General features: G+C 36.1%; 1 protein-coding gene across 5 annotated transcripts; it reads left to right on the top strand.

The window, feature by feature from the left end:
• Positions 1–3,709: 3,709 nt before the first annotated feature.
• Positions 3,710–13,825, top strand: GLA1 (Folylpolyglutamate synthetase family protein). 5 transcript variants are annotated; one of them, XM_086596361.1, is made up of 13 exons: positions 3,711–4,342; positions 4,420–4,517; positions 4,589–4,739; positions 5,301–5,363; positions 5,879–6,040; positions 6,236–6,427; positions 6,604–6,703; positions 7,371–7,502; positions 8,107–8,238; positions 8,348–8,781; positions 9,112–9,210; positions 13,167–13,250; positions 13,348–13,825. In XM_086596361.1, exons 1-10 carry the CDS (start codon positions 4,082–4,084, stop codon positions 8,707–8,709), a joined length of 1,653 nt encoding a protein of 550 aa, XP_086452487.1. In that variant the 5' UTR covers positions 3,711–4,081; the 3' UTR covers positions 8,710–8,781; positions 9,112–9,210; positions 13,167–13,250; positions 13,348–13,825. The 5 variants fall into 5 exon arrangements, with proteins under 5 accessions (XP_086452489.1, XP_086452488.1, XP_086452487.1 ...); XM_086596360.1 differs by having other exon boundaries at positions 13,108–13,250; XM_086596363.1 differs by lacking the exon at positions 9,112–9,210 and having other exon boundaries at positions 3,710–4,342; positions 4,420–4,493; positions 13,108–13,250.
• The last annotated feature ends 3,369 nt before the right edge of the window (positions 13,826–17,194 follow it).

The following is a 17,194-nucleotide window of genomic DNA, read 5'->3' as shown; positions in this document are numbered from 1 at the left end:
ATATTTACACTATTGCTTATACAAAATCCAAAAAGTGGTGATCTCAACTAGCTGCAAAGATGTTTTCTTTCATACAAAGTCATGTCCAAACACGTCATCATGTTAATCACCTTGTTGATGCAAAGTATCCAGTTTTTGAAAATGATTTCATTTCGAACACACCACATTAACCATAGAATGGCGTAGGGAAAAATTGCCCATATGTATATATAAGGTAAAATAGGGGTGTAACACTAGTTCACTAGTTCACCCTATTATATATAAGGTAAAATAGGGTTGTGTTACAATTTGGTACTGGCTCTCCATGTCAGTGAAAGATAGTGTGAGTGAGAGCCTCACAGATTATACACCACTACAAAAAGACACATTACAACTAGTTGTCGATGATCCATGTCTAGTTGAAAACCAAATCCAAAAAGTGGTGATCTCAACGAGCTGCAAAGATGTTTTCTTTCATACAAAGTCATGCCCAAACACGTCCCTTGATCTTGTTAATCACCTTGTTGATGCAAAGTATCCAGTTTTTGAAAATGATTTCATTTCGAACACACCACATTAACCATACAATGGCGTAGGGAAGGATTGCCCATATGTGTTCTCCAAGTCCTCTAGTACGAAGTATCGGCCATTTTGAGAAAATTTGACTAATTACATCAACCGACTGTATAGGGTTTACCAATATGGGGTGGCTAGATAGTAGATTATTCCAAATTGAATGAGTGACTGTGCAAGACGTGAAAAGATACAAGATGGATTCTTCTTGGCCTAGACACAACACACACCTATTTGGGATGCTCATTCCTCTATTCCTCAAGTTATCAACAGTAAGAGTCCTATATATTCCACAGCAAGCACCACGCACATAAAGAACTTGATATTTGAGGGGATAGATACCTCCCACACAAGTTTGTGAGTAAAAGGATTTGAAGGTAAAGAAGTGACTCGGGGTGTGAAGAGAAACCATAACGGAGAATTTGCCCATTTCATATATTTATGTTAGTATGCCGCCCAAACATTTTCCACTGCAGCTTGCCTAAATCACTTTTTTCTCCACACCCCATAAGCCATATAAACCACGAGGTGTGCCCCGTGTGCTCATACACAATCTAATTTCTAAGTATCAATGGAGAGATAATTGACAATTACAGATGATGTGAGATTAACCAAACCTTGTAGCCTTGAACTGCTACAAAAGTTTACGATTATATATAGAGTCGTGATAAGGAGAGATCATTTTCTCTAAATTTTGGAGAGCTCAAAACAAATAGTTGTTGGATGGAGAAATTTTTTCTCGAGATCGAGATTGTTGCATGGCCCACAACTGACAAACCACACCAAACCGTATGATCATATCATCCAACGGCCGATATGAAATTCGCACTAAATTTAGAGAGACTGATCTCTCCTTATCATTTGCATTATATATGTAGTCCCCCATGCCCATCATTTCGAGTGAGATTGATACCATGACATCCTCACATATATCCAATTGACATGACGAAAATTTAATACAAAAGTTTGGAAAGACATGGAACCGTACTGGTATTAGTAATTTGCTAAAAAAAATGTCCAATCTGCCGAATCCCCCTTAGCTCAATTATGGGTGACAGATTTGGACCCCCAGACTAAAATCTTGTTTCCTACTGCATGGAGCCCAAAAAAAAAGGTATTTGTTACTATTTGTTACTCAAAAAGCACCTTTCAAGCGAGTCACTTTCAAGCTGCCGAAAATTGTCTGGCAGTGACGCAGTGCCAACTACAATATTTACACTATTGCTTATACAAAATTCAAAAAGTGGTGATCTCAACTAGCTGCAAATATGTTTTCTTTCATACAAAGTCATGTCCAAACACGTCATCCTGTTAATCACCTTGTTGATGCAAAGTATCCAGTTTTTGAAAATGATTTCATTTCGAACACACCACATTAACCATACAATGGCGTAGGGAAAAATTGCCTATATGTGTTCTCCAAGTCCTCTAGTATGAAGTATCGGTCATTTTGAGAAAATTTGACTAATTACCTCAACCGACTGTATAGAGTTTACCAATCTGGGGTGGCTAGATATAGTAGATTATTTCAAATTGAATGAGTGACTGTGCAAGACGTGAAAAGATACAAGATGGATTCTTCTTGGCCTAGACACAACACACACCTATTTGGGATGCTCATTCCTCTATTCCTCAAGTTATCAACATTAAGAGTCCTATATATTCCACAGCAAGCACCACACACATAAAGAACTTGATATTTGAGGGGATAGATACCTCCCACACAAGTTTGTGAGTAAAAGGATTTGAAGGTAAAGAAGTGACTCGGGGTGTGAAGAGAAACCATAACGGAGAATTTGCCCATTTCATATATTTATGTCAGTATGCCGCCCAAACGTTTTCCACTGCAGCTCGCCTAAATCACTTTTCTCTCCACACCCCATAAGCCATATAAACCACGAGGTGTGCCCCGTGTGCTCATACACAATCTAATTTCTAAGTATCAATGGAGAGATAATTGACAATTATAGATGATGTGAGATCAACCAAACCTTGTAGCCTTGAACTACTACAAAAGTTTACGGTTATATATAGAGTCGTGATAAGGAGAGATCATTTTCTCTAAATTTGGAGAGATCAAGACAAATAGCTGTTGGATGGAGAAATTCTTTCTCGAGATCGAGGTTGTTGCATGGCCCACAACTGACAAACTACACCAAACCGTATGATCATGTCATCCAACGGCCAATATGAAGTGCGCACTAAATTTAGAGAGAATGATATCTCCTTATCATTTGCCTTATATATGTAGTCCCCCATGCCCATCATTTCGAGTGAGATTGATACCATGAAATCCTCACATATATCCAATTGATATGACGAAAAGTTAATGCAAAAGTTTGAAAAGACATGGAACCGTACTGGTATTAGTAATTTGCTGAAAAAATGTCCAATCTGCCGAATCCCCCTTAGCTCAATTATGGGTGACAGATTTGGACCCCAGACTAAATTTTGTTTCCTACTGCATGGAGCCCAAAAAAAAAGGTATTTGTTACTATTTGTTACTCAAAATTCAAAAAGCACCTTTCAAGCGAGTCGCTTTCAAGCTGCCGAAAATTGTCTGGCAGTGACGCAGTGTGCACCTGCAAAAACCAACTACAATATTTACACTATTGCTTATACTATCAGATTATTTTAGTAAAATTTACAGCGTTTAACGAGCCCAATTGGCAAATATATCGAACTTGTTTACAACTTTACATTAGACACATGAAATCGGTTCTCTGAACTTTTTGGAGGATAATTTCATATGTCAAATTCTAAGTATCGACCTTTTCAAATGTACACAAATCTTTTTTTTTTTTTTTTTTTTTTTTTTTTGGCTAAAACGCAAAATCTCTTTCATTTTTCAAGGAAGGTCTAGGACTCTAGGTGTGTGAATTGGGCTGGGCTCAGTCAACCTAATCCTCAGAGGGCTGGACTCTTATGTGTGTTGAGGCCCAGCAATGATAGGCTTAATCCGTGAGCGGAGCGAACATTTTGAGAGAAGAGGGGGTTATGCGGGCAAAAACCAACTTGGTTGGTTTAAATGCAATCTCATCTCTCATTCTCTTCCTTTCTTTTTTTTTTCGTCTCTCTCACTCTCCCTTTTCCTCTCCCTCTCCAGACACTCTAAATCTCCACTCCTCTTTCTCCATCTCCACTCCTCCATCTTCCTCTCCCACTCCGCTCACCCCCAGTATACTAGTAGTTATAATTGTAAAAATAAACATATTTTCAAGTGAGCGGAGTGAACGTTCTATGACGAGTGGGGGGTATGTAGACAAAAAGTCATTTGGTTGGTTTATGTCTGTCTGTCTTTATTCTTCGTCTCTTCTCTTCATCCCTCTCCCTCTCCACTCGCGGCCCCACTGCATAGCAGTATACTAGTTAAAATTATTACTCGGTTAGAAAACCCGTGCCGAATAGCGTGAACCCCCATGGGTCTATATGTCCAAAGCCTTCCAAGGGCCATCAACGAACCTTTTCTTCTTCTTTTAACTTCCCTCTTATTTCTGGTTTGTTTTGATTTCAGACAAATCGATTAATAATGAGAATTTTCAACACTTTGAGTAAAAACGAAACCCTAATATTTCCAACCGTTGCAAAATTAGGATTCTTGCGAGGGTTTTCAAGTTACCGAAACGAGGACCCAAAGTTGAATGAGTTTGTAGATTATTTAGAGAAATTGAAGAATTATGAGAAATCTGGTGTTCCAAAAGGTGCTGGGACTAATTCAGATGATGGGTTTGATTTGGGGAGAATGAATCGTTTGTTGGAAAGACTTGGAAACCCTCAGTCTAAATTCAAGGTTCCAACTCATTTTAAACTATTTCTTATTTTTGTTTGATGAAACTTCTATTGATTTTGAACTAATATTAATTATAGGCTGTGCACATTGCTGGTACTAAGGGAAAAGGGTCAACAGCTGCGTTTCTCTCTAATATACTACGAGAAGAAGGGTATTCTGTTGGTTGCTATACTAGGTATGATCATGATCCTTGTTATTTTCTGGTATATATCATAATTCGACAACAGATTTTCTATTTATTTGCAGCCCCCACCTTTGGAGTATCAGGGAGCGAATTACATTAGGGAGAAATGGAGATCCAATCTCAGCTGAGGCAATGAGTTGCCTATTTCATCAACTTAAAAACACTCTTGACCATTCAATAGAGCTGGAAAATGGATCTATTAGCCATTTTGAGGTATGTATTGGCTCGGTGTTTTTCTCTTGCTTTAAAACACATTTATTTTAATTTTAAAGTGCTATGGACGTTTACAGAAGGGTTTGGTGTTTGAACCGAGAGTAATGAACTTATTGTGCATATACTTACCAAATGACAAGAAGCATTCCAAAATACTAGAGTGTCTGTTACTTTTTCCCCAAAAGTGAAGTACATTGGAGAAGATTTTCTAAAGCTTATATATGAGGTTCAGAATATGTAGTCATTTAATTACTTGACTTGTCATATTATTAATTTTTCTTATTGACATTGAAGCATTGCAGTAGTAAGTACGAAAAATTAATGACAAATGACGAGCAACTAAATTTGTCTCATTTCTAAATCACTTACCTGCATGCTTCTGTCCAAATTTGAGTGCATCAACTTTTTAGTATCTTTGTGTTCATGTCTATCAGACGTGGATCTCTGCTGGTGAATTTTGTTCTATCTAATTATGAGCTTTTATGTTTATATATGCTAGATGTTCCTTTTTTTTTTTATAGGTTATATGTTAGATGTTCCTAACGAACATGAAATTCGCAGGTTCTCACAGCACTGGCTTTCTCCATTTTCGCTCAAGAGAATGTTGACATTGCCGTTATTGAGGTTAAATACTTAATTTGTTCTTAAAAGTCCAATCAGCTACTTTCTACTTATGGATATGGACTTGTTTGATGGCAGCAGTACAGAGTGCATTGTTATTAATGCCATTTTATTACCATGGTCATTTTACAGAAACAAGTTGAAGCCCCTTGCTGGTTATGCTGTTAATGCAATGCATTTCAGACTTTGTATAGGCTTAAGTTTCAACACTCTTGTCCATCTAGCTTTTGCTTTACTTAAGTATTGGATAGCTTGTTAGGCTTGTTAGGCATACTACTTATCGACCATGGATTTGATGGAACGATAGTTGTCATTAGGTGCAGACAGGTAGTATCATAAAACATTTGACTATATTTTCTGCTCCTCTTTCGCATGTACTTGTTACCCTTAGTTAGTAATCATTTATTAATTTAAACTCCAATATTTCGTTAGTAAAACAAGTATATTTGTGTATCTTCATTAGCAAAAAGCCGGTTTGTTCCATCTTGAACTAAAGTAAACCAGCTTCTTTGTGACAGGCTGGTTTAGGTGGCGCAAGAGATGCAACAAATGTCTTCACTAGCTCTGAACTTGCAGCATCCGTTATAACAACAATTGGAGAGGAACATTTGGCGGCCTTAGGGGGATCCCTAGAGAGCATTGCGATGGCAAAGTCGGGTATCATAAAGCATGGGAGACCAGTTATGTAGTTCTCACTGTTCATATTCTTCTTTATATTTTACTAGAGTTCACATGTTGATCTCACAGATCATTATGTTATTCAGATAAAAATATTCGAATAACAGAGTGGGTCTGTGTCTGCATGTGATTATGACCAGCGTGTCCTTGTAATTGCGTCCATCAATGTTTTGACTCGAACTGTTCAAACTTCTAAGGTGGTGCTGGGTGGGCCATTCAAACCGTACATTGAGCGCATTCTCCGTGACAGAGCATCCTCCATGAGTTCACCTGTTTTGTTAGCATCTGATCATGGAAAGAGAAGCACCATTAAAGGCGTCATAGTAAACAATGGAAAACCATGCCAAGTATGTGATATACTCATTCAAGTTGATGAGGACTTCCAGACGGTGTGCACTTCAGCTTTTGCTCTCTTTATGATTTAGATCCCTCCTTTTGGATAACAAGGATGGTAAAGTTAGGATTGAAACATTTACCATGTGTAGTGTTTATTTTTGGAGGTATCACTTGTTATCCTTAATTTTCTCTTGATATACAAAGAGATCATTTTAAATTTTCATTGCAGTTTGTTGAAATATGTGGTGTAAAACTGGTCATGCTTGGAAATCACCAACTTCAAAATGCTCTAAGTGCCACTTGTGCATCCTTATGTCTTCGCAATCAAGGTAAGCACTTATTTCAGCGTTTGTAAATTGGCTATTATACCACAAAGCAGAATAACCCTAGGCTGTGGCAGCTTTTGGATAATGGACATTGACTATCCATCAAGTTTTTTCGTTGGTCATATAATTGTCGTTATAACAATATATAGAAATACATTTTTCCTTCTCAATCTCCTCAATACTAATTTACCAGCACCTTCTTCTCTTTCCTTTCAATTTACTATTTTTAAAAAGAATAAAAAATTTCCATCCTTTGTCCTGGTTTATCAGAGCTTGGGTTTCAACCAATTTTGGCTGGTTTACAGCTTTATCACCAGTATGATGCTATTACTTTTGGAACTTCCCTACAAATGTGTTGGAGTTGGAGTTGTTTATAGTGTTCCAACACTAGTCCTGGGATACTGTCTAAGTGATTGACTATACTATGTCAGCCCGCATTCTACAGAAGTTACCTCTTAAATGATTTTTTGGCTGAGATTTATCTTTGGGATCTGCTGGGGAAGGGATAATTTCAACTTGATGTTTTCTCTGCCACTAGAGTCACTTGTTCATTTCTCCGTTAAGATAGTTGACTAGGTATGAGTTTTAGTTTAAGTCTTTCAGAAGGATAATTTATGAAAAAACATTTGTATGGATAATCATATAAACTCAATGTTGCTGTTTATTTTAGGTTGGAAAGTGTCAGATGGATCAATTCGTTCTGGGTTGGAACGCACATACTTGCTTGGGCGAAGTCAGTTTCTGACATCTGAGGAAATTCAGGCAATTGGACTTAGTGGGGTGCAAGTACTAGCTGATGGAGGTTGGTACCTGATTTATTCATCTCAATCACATATCTGATATCTGTAGCATTTGAATGAGAAAATTTGAGGTCCCCAACTCGCTGACATAAAAGTGCCTACATATAAAGCTTTCTATTCCTTGAGGAATTTACATATAAAGCTTTCTATTCCTTGAGGAATTTAAGTGGCCCGTTATAGGGAGGCAACTTTTATGGGGCATTACCAATATTTCCTTAGTAAGGACAACATAACAATGTTACGGGAGAACTCTGCTGACTGAAGTAAATATATAAGAGCATCTCAAATATCTTTTCCAAAAAAAGTTGAACATTACATTTTGGCCTCTGAAATCAAGCCCACTTTATGAAATTAGCAGTGAGTAAATCCTTATATATTAAATGAAGAAATAAAATTTAAACACCTAATAGAAGTTGACAATCTTTCCTTATGATTACATGATTAACATTGGATGTCTCATGAGTAATACCCACTGGAAGGTCTTCAGCCTCAAGCACGTATGTCAATTATATAACCTACCTATGAAAATTTTATTGCATCTCAAAGATATTGGGATCTTCTGTTCAGCCCATTTGAAATTTGAACCGACTTTCTTTTTTATTTCAGCCCACACCAAAGAATCTGCTAAAAGTTTAGCGGACACAATTCAGTTGACACATCCAGATGCTGAAGTGGCTCTTGTGGTAGCAATGGCAAATGACAAAGACCATATCGCTTTTGCTAGACAGCTTCTCTCAGGTATCAGTATGCCTTTAGTTGTTTTTATGGTACAGTCTTGAAGCTATACATCCATGTTTTAAATCTCAAGGAGGGAATAATTTGAAAGTATTTTTCCGTTGTATTTCAGGTAAGAAACCGAAAGTTGTAATTGTAACAGAAGTTGGCATTGCCGGAGACCATGCTCGAATGACCTCAGCTTCCTTGTTGCACAATGTTTGGATCCAAGCCGCTCTGGAGCTGGGTATTGATTTCACAGATATTGGGATGGTAGTAGAGGATGAATGCCTAGTGGAGCAGTCCGTATGCTCTTCTAAGAAAGTGAAACATACTACTATGTTAGCTATCTGTAGTTCAGTGGAAGAATCCATTAAAGTTGCAGATCGGATTCTCAGAAGAGGGAAAATGGTTGACTCACGTCTCATTGTTGTCACAGGATCTCTGCATATTGTCTCACAGGCCCTAGGTTCTCTCCAGGTTTTACTAAAATAATGGTGTTGAATGGTGTTCTTGCTGCTCATGCCAATTTTGGGTGCAGTTGACTGCGTTAGCTTCTCTCCAAAGGTATGATGTGACCCACCCTCCGACCATCAATCTGCTTTCTTGTTTTATGTTTTTTCCAGTTTGATATTATAGAATCTCAGGCTTGTGGTTGTTTCCATTTGCCATATATCAGACATCTATGTGTACTTTCATAGGCTGCATCTTCTATCACTGTTTATGTTGTCAGTTTTGGCTGCTGGATCAGTCTCAGACACACCTTGCTTGATCACCTGCTCCTAAGAGAATGAGACAATAACCTGATAATTTATTTGGAAATTTTGGCTACTAGATGTTTCGCTGGTAATTAAGATATTTTAAATGACCACGTATTGTATTACATGGCTCTCACAGGTACACATTCTTCTTATAATGTACTGGGTCTGGCTGGAGGTTCATGAGCTCAGCGTGGATCTTTAATGGGTCAGATTACTGGCTGGGTTGTGGGCTCAGGTATCCTTAGACAGGACCTCAACCTAGGGAGGTTTTGGCATGAGTTGGGTCAGGCCCCATAGTAGTTATCCATGTTAGTACTCCCATTGTAACTCATAGAGTCTGCACTGGATTGCACACATATGCTGCTCAAGATTACTGCAATCATTTTCTTCCTGTAAAAAATTAAGACAGACGTTACCAATTGATTTATTGATGTGAAAATAATAGTGGGAAGACGATCTTTGTCATAATCCAGGCTGTCATGTTACCTAAACATCGTCAACTTGTAGTCTTATTGGCATTTTATTATAATAGACTCTTAGAGCATCTTTAGCATAGCAACCAAAAAAACACTAAGCAACTTTAGGAGCAACATTAAAAAAACACCAAGCAATTACGCGGTTTTGCAAAAACTTGTCTTCCGTGGTTTTGCTAAAACCTTATAGAAGCCCATCTTACTTCCAAGCCCACGCTTTTGCAAAATCGCGTCTATTTAACTCTCGGTTTTATGTTCTCTTCATTTTTCATGTTCCTCTCATCTAAACTCATCCCTTGAGCAAAAAAAAAAAAAAAATTACCAAAATTCTTGAAGATTTTTCAATGGATCATTTATCTTCTTCTCGATTCATCTTCTTCTCGATTCTTCATCGGCTCGAACTCTTCAAATGATAACATTGCGGTTAAAACTTCGCAAATTAGTGGCTATTGCTCTACTTTTGGTTCGACATCGTCGAGTTTATTCAAAGTTTAAGTCTTCTTATAGACCACATGGTGGTTCAAGAAAGGAAGAAAATATAAGCCTCGTTAGTGGACACCGGCTTAAATGCTAATTATTTCCGGTAAAATCCTATATTTCGGACCACGACTTTCGACGCCGATTTAGGTATGGGTCGATCATTATTTACTCGTTTTTTCAATCATCTTAATCATAATGTACCATATTTTCAACAAAAGTTAATTGTCGCGGGTAAGTTTGGGATTAACCCAAAAATAAAAGTAATTGTTGCTATCACGAATACTTGCTTATGGACCGGCCACCGGGTCTAGTAGATGATATGTTACATGTTCTTGTCTTCATGAGTGCATTTTTATGATGGAATTATTAGAATTTTTGGAGGTGAATACTTCCCACCAAATGCCGCAGATATTCAACGTTTGCTTAAAGAGTCGAGGAACACGCGGATGACCTTTGCTAGGAAGGATTGATTGCATGCAATCGGCAATGGAAGAATTGCCCATCCGCGTGGCAAGGGTCTCTCCTACCGCCATAAGCATAAACCAACAAAATGATTTTGGAGGCAATGCCGATCGTGAATGGATTTGGCATGTTTTTTTTTGGAATGGCGGGTTCTCACAATGATCTTAATGTGCTTGACCGCCGCCACAATATTTGATGATATAGTCAATGATGAAGCTATTCCTTATAACTACTACTTTGTGAATGACCATCATTATGATATGGGCTATTACTTGGGGCGACGTATTTATCCTAATTATGCCACCTTGATTCAAACGATTGCTAAACCGACTATTGCACAAGACAAACATTTTGCAAAGAAGTAAGAAGTTAGAAAAGACATAGAGGCGTTTGGTATATTACGATTCAGCGTTGGGCTATTTTAGCGAATCCGTGCAGGTTATGGTATTTGGAGAACATGGCTACTGTTATGAGGGCTTGTATTATTTTACACAATATGATTGTGGAAAATGAACGCGAAACGGATATCCCGTAGTATATTCCTGATTTGGAAATACCAAGTAGAGAAGGTGCTCCTGAAGATGAACGCCACTTTGTTTTATCTCGTTGGGCATCCGCATCGAGAGGGTTCGTTCAAACATTGTTCATGATAGATTGAAGAATGACTTGGTCGGGAGCATTTGTGGAGTAAGTGGAGGCGGACTTGATTTCTATTTATTTGCACTTCATTTAGACTTTGTGTTTATTTATCGTTTTAATTTCTATGTATTTGTGTTCCAAGTTTATTTCTATGTATTTGTGGTTTTATGAAAGGATTTCTGTATATGAGAATTTTGAAAATACAAATTTTTTTTAGAATGATAAAAAGTATCAACTTTAAATTAAAATAAAATATTCAATTAAAGTACATTCTAATTAAAATTAAAATACAAACTTAAATTAAAGTACGTAATTAATTAAAAGACATAAATTAAAATACTCAAATTAAAATACTCAAATTAAAAAACATACAAACTCAAATTAAAAGACATATAAACTCAAATTTAGACTATGCACTACTTTGACTACTACCAGTGATATTGCCAAGTCGATTATTCATTTTTGTAAAATTTCACCAGTTGCTGAATTTCAAGCCCCTTTTAATTTCATTCCTAATATTTTCGCATCATTTTCATCTTCTCGAACTTCGGAGGATGGTTTTTGGATTTGAAGCTTCCAATCCATCGAACTTTTCTTCAATTGAAGTTTTTCGAATTCTATCTCATCTTTCTTCAACTGTCTTTAAGCTTTCAATTCATAGCCTTCTTTGGTGGTTTTAGAAAGTTCCATCAGAAAATCATCAAGTTTCTTAGCGAATTCCTCCACTTTAGAATCACCTTCTTCTTTCTCTTTTTGCTTTCTTTTTTTGTTTTCTTTCTTTCCAAGAGGTCTATCCTCAAGCCCATGAACTTGGTGTGGATCATAATCCATTGATTGAGTTGTCACAGTTGATATTGGAATTGATGAACCTCCTTCCCCAATCTTCGACTTTTTGGTGGGATGCAAATCATTTCTCAACTGTAGCCTCTTCCATTTGGGTGAGTCTTTCACCATATTATAGCATTGCATCCACTTCCAAACCCCATTATGCATCGCATATGCACTTATTGCTTCCTCAATCTACCAATTAAACAAAAACTAAATTAGAATTGAAAAATATATTTGTTAATCAAAATAACAAATAAAAAGTAAATATTTACCATCATATTGTCATTATAGCCACTTGGAGGAGATGCTTGAATTTTAGAAAGAATAGCATGAAACTTGTTGATATTAGTTTGAATAATAGACCAACGGTGTTTCATACCCGTCAAGTTGCATTCGGTCATTATTCCTAAATTTGCATGAAATGCATTTAGAATTCTAGCCCAAAAATCGTTCGACTTTTGCTCATTTCCTACTACACTATCTTGACTAACTTGTAGCCAACTATTGGTGAGAGCAATATCTTCTTCTTGTATCCATGAAGCCCCTCTTGATTTTGATTTTGGTTCTTGACTCATTGTTGTTTTAAAAATAGAGAGTAAAGAGTAGATAAAAAGAGTAAAGTGAAAAAATAAGTGAGTGTAAAAATATGGGGTGAGTGTTTCAATTTATAGGGTTAGAAAGATATAGCTGTTTTTTAGCCGTTTTTTGCCCGTTGTTGTAATTGAGAGCACGCGGTTTTAGAAAAACCGCGCGGTTTTGCCAAAACCGCTTCATAGAAGCTCATTTAGCAGCCTAAGCCCACACTGTTTTGCCAAAACCGCGTATGTGATTTGATACAACACCAAACCTGGAACCAAATATTGGTCGATTTGGTGTTTTTTTGGTGTTTTCATCAACATATAGCTCTCCTGAAGTTGAAAAAACACCAAATTCTTAAAGATGCTAGGTTGATATCATTACTAGGTGTTTGATATCATCATTGGTTAAAGAATTTGGCGTTTGATGCTAGGTTGATATCACTGCTAAAGATGCTATTAGTGCCTAAACTTTATTCTCTTCCATTCTTCCAGTCATTCTATTTGTTTTAACCAATGGTATCTCTACCTTCTTGGAAACTGGTTGTCTGTCATCATAAATTAATGTTGGTTGGCTATTAAACATTTAAACTAAACCATTTCATTTAAAATTTTGCTTCAAGTGACATGTATTGGTACATTAAAGGCTTAAAATATGTGAATTGAGATGTACAGGTAGATGAGGTTGCCATTACTCCCCAAATGCCCCTGTTTTATTTCACCAATTCACCCAGGTTTGCTGAAAGCACATTCTTGTGGGCAAAGTTGTACATTCACGCTGACTACTCCTACCCAATATGGTTGTAGAAACATGCAAGGTATGTAAAGTAAAATATAAAAATAGTGTGCATCTTGAATCTTGGTATTAATGGCTGGATGAAGTTATTGAATTATCTGCATCTTCTTGCTGATCAGTGATCATGGATATCCACGTGTTATAAATTTATTGCAAAATCTAGCATATGCCTGCTGTATCTGTGATTCAGCATCTGAGCTCTCTAATAACCAATGGGGTGAGGGTGTGTTGCCCCCACAAAGTTTATAACTAAAGGACGAGATGACTGGCGAACTACTAGAAAGGTCGACACCAATGTGAATATTACTTGTCAAATTTAACAGGCAACAAAACTTCGCTCTCGCAACACATTTGGCAAGCAACTCGGCAAACGTGAACTTACTCGTCACACCACGGACTGAATGCCCGTACAAGCATTTACAGATCATATGGTATTTGGTATCTCTTATAAAATGGTATTGTGTATTGTGTAATTGTGTAATCTTGTTAGGTTTAACTTTTTGGTCAGTGTACTTTACATTTTTTTTTTTTTCAATTTGGCCTTTTTTTTTGGAATCTAATTTGGACTCTTATTTTTTTTCAATTTGGTGACTCTGCTAAGTGTTGGTCCAATTACTTTAACACATGGCCCAAAATATCGCCGAGATATCCGATATCTCGCCGATATATCTCGGTAAATTGGTACACCGATATCGATATTTCCGATATATATCCACCGAATATTGAACCCTTTTTTTCCGAGATATATCAGAATTTCCGATATGAAAGTTTATATCGCCGATATAATCGATATTTCCGAGATAATCGATATATATCAGTTGACTTTTTGACCAATTATTTATTGAAAATTCCGAAATATCCGATATATCTGAGATATATCGGCGAGATATCCGAAATATATCGGTGAGATATCCGATATTTTAGAAACTTTGGACTGGTCACCAAAAAAACCGAGATATCCGATATATCCAATATATCTCGGTTTTTGGGTACACCGATATATTAACCGATATCGAAATTTTGGGCCTTGCTTTAACAACTGTTAGTTGATTTATTATGTGGCTTTCATCTTTTGTTTTCCATGATGACATGGAATATAAACTGGTGTAAACAAAAGTGCTACGGGGTCATTTCTTTGAAATTACTAAATTGTCTAACTCTTTAAATAGTTTGTTAAATTAAAGGGTAGAGATATTCTCACTGTAAAAATTGGTACATATGTTGGTCCATAGATATATTCACCATATCTAATAAGTTTACCCTATGACCATAACACATGCCCATACCCATACCCATACCCATAGATATCCATTAAATACTTTTTGAAAACACTTGTTTCTCTATAACAGAAAGAGCGAGCTCAAAGAGGAAAAGTTGAAGTTTCTATGTGTACAATATTGCTCCAATTAACCATTTATGTCTATCTCAATATGTAGAATTTTTTTGTTTCTCTCATTACTCTCATAGTCTCATCTTTTATACTATTTTTTTTTTGTTTTGGTGCAAAATTATATGATAATAAGAATGGAGAGATGTATTGGCTTTATTTAAAGGCGTTAGTTCTATTTTTTCAACAATAGTTTTCGCTAAATTTTGGTCACAAAACAAGATGAAACCATGGGCATTTCATGGAGGTTACATGCTCCTAAAGTTACATTTATCCACTGAATCATACACCAATTAATTGAAATCCCAAAATCAATGGACTAATATGAATAGAAATATCTCATTCTTTTCATTTTGAAGAGAGAAAAAGAAGAAATAAGGTCAAAGAAAATGGGGAGTTCTCCGAATGCAAATGATTTTTCGGTAGTAGTTGTGCACATAGTTTGGAATTTCGGAATTTTCAAAATTCCGACAAATTCAAAAACAGATATTCATTAAATTTCGACTCTTATTACATACGGAATTTCAGATATTTCGACTCTATATTCGGAATTCCGTTTTTTTGAAAAATCAGAATTCCGGAGTTTCATTCGAAATCACGGAATCACGAACTATGGTTGTGCATCAGACCTTGGAATCGATGCACGTTCACTCTTAAGTCTTATCACCATCTAAACGTATTCAAGAACAAGATAACTTCCATGATTGTCAATCTAATGATATTAATAATGATGAAGATTGCTTTACAAGCTCTTCTTGTCCAAGGTATAATAAATTTGGAAGTCGTATTTTGCATTCCTCGTCGATTCCTTCTTCCGACTGAAATTGTACACCAATTACTTGAATTGGAATTGAATTTGGGGTTTAACTGTTTATGGATGATGCCCATCGTTATTACGAATGAAATGGCCACGTCATTGTTGACAAAAATGAAAAATAACATGTTGGAAAATAAAAATAGTTTACGTCTGTTAAAAGGAACAATAGACAATGACAGAATTAACAGGTAATAACCAATGCGCAGATTAGACTGTCCTTAAGGAAAGATTTCACCCCTTCCAATGGTGTATAAAGGCAGCAGTGACGTCTTCCTCACAAGATTCAATGGTTAATGGTACCGTGTCGACTTTGCACTAAAAAAAGACTACCCTCTGTAATTAATATAACTTCTCTAGCGGTTCACGGGGAAAGAAGAGAGAAGAAGAATAGGATAGGTTATAGTTTATGTTTCTCTGAAATGGGTCTGATCTGTTAAAGTCTTTGATACAACTATTCTAAATTAGAGCAAGTCTAATGGAGAGCTACTAAATTGGGCTGCTAAAAGTGCCACATAGGCTTTTTAGCTTGCCCAGCTAAATTTGGTTCTCCAAAATAAAAAAACCAATCCAATCGCATTGTCTGTTTTGAAGTGCTAAATGATACGGATGATATAGTTTCTGCTGTCCGTCCATCCATTATTTTTAAAATTTTTTTTAGATAGATGATATAGTTTCTGCAGTCTGTCGAAATTTAACATACGGGCGGCAGAAATTATGTTGTTTGTCTCCCGAACTTATTATAGCAACTACTGACAAAAGTCTTAACTTTGGTTGGATTTTTGACTCTTTCTAAATTTAAGACTTTTTTAGCAGTCTTATTAGAATGACATTTTTGTGATTGGGGTGTTATATTTGCATTTAATATCCTATATATCCCTATATTGTACTTGCTCTTGAAACTGCTAGTCTGTTACTTAATAGAGACACCAAATTGAAATAAAATAAGAACAGAGCCCAATTAGATTACCAGAAAAGTAGTCACCAAATCGATAAAAAGCACAAAGTACACTAACCAAATCTTATCATTTTTGTGTGTTGTTCATGACCCTTGTTATGTTGCGACTTGTGTGGCAATCCCAATTTTGTTTGTTCTGTTTTTGACTTTTGTTGATTGTAAATTTATATATGCTCGAAATATTATAATTCCTTAACTGGTTTCGTCACCAGAGAGAAGAAAAGAGGAGAATGTCTATTTATTTTTCCGTGTTCAAATCTGAAACCTGTGTTTGTAGAATATTCCTAGTCTATGGTTGCAACTTGCAAGTTATCTGCGATTGAGCCGCCAACTTCCCATTTATCAACTACGAGTTGAACATTTAACTAGTCTCACAGATAATTAATTGCTTGTTAATTTGAAAGAGTCAGGTGTCTAAGAAAGAAAGACAAGTACACTTGCAAATGTACGATGGGAACAAGGCCAAACATGATTTGATAGTAAATTATTATCATTAATTCACAAATCTTTACAATAGCCGGATCTTTAGGAGGAAAATTTTTCAACTGAACTGTGTATTTGTAATCTCTTTAATTTATGATTTTAGAACCACCTCCTTTAATTATTCTAATCAACTCATCGTTTTTAAATAATTTACCAAAAAACTATTTTATTAAAATTAAATTAATTTGAATTATTTAAAATAATTTAAAAATCTCATTCACGTGTCTCAAATTATTTTTAACCCTCCTAATGTTTTATATTATTTTTTAGATTATAAACTAGGAATTCAAAAAAATCATACTTATCGGAAAAGATGTTAGAAAT

This window comes from Coptis chinensis, chromosome 3 (genome assembly GCF_015680905.1).
Source record: "Coptis chinensis isolate HL-2020 chromosome 3, ASM1568090v1, whole genome shotgun sequence".
NCBI lineage: Eukaryota > Viridiplantae > Streptophyta > Magnoliopsida > Ranunculales > Ranunculaceae > Coptis > Coptis chinensis.
Note: the sequence above shows the minus strand (reverse complement) of the source record. Positions and strands in the feature narration are given on the sequence as shown.

Excerpts from the sequence above, each read along its gene's own strand:
- GLA1 (XM_086596362.1), top strand. The coding sequence starts at position 4,082 with ATGAGAATTTTCAACACTTTGAGTAAAAACGAAACCCTAATATTTCCA. Across the intron at positions 4,343-4,419 it reads ACCCTCAGTCTAAATTCAAG|GCTGTGCACATTGCTGGTAC; the intron begins GTTCCAACTCAT and ends TATTAATTATAG. Across the intron at positions 4,740-5,300 it reads GATCTATTAGCCATTTTGAG|GTTCTCACAGCACTGGCTTT; the intron begins GTATGTATTGGC and ends TGAAATTCGCAG.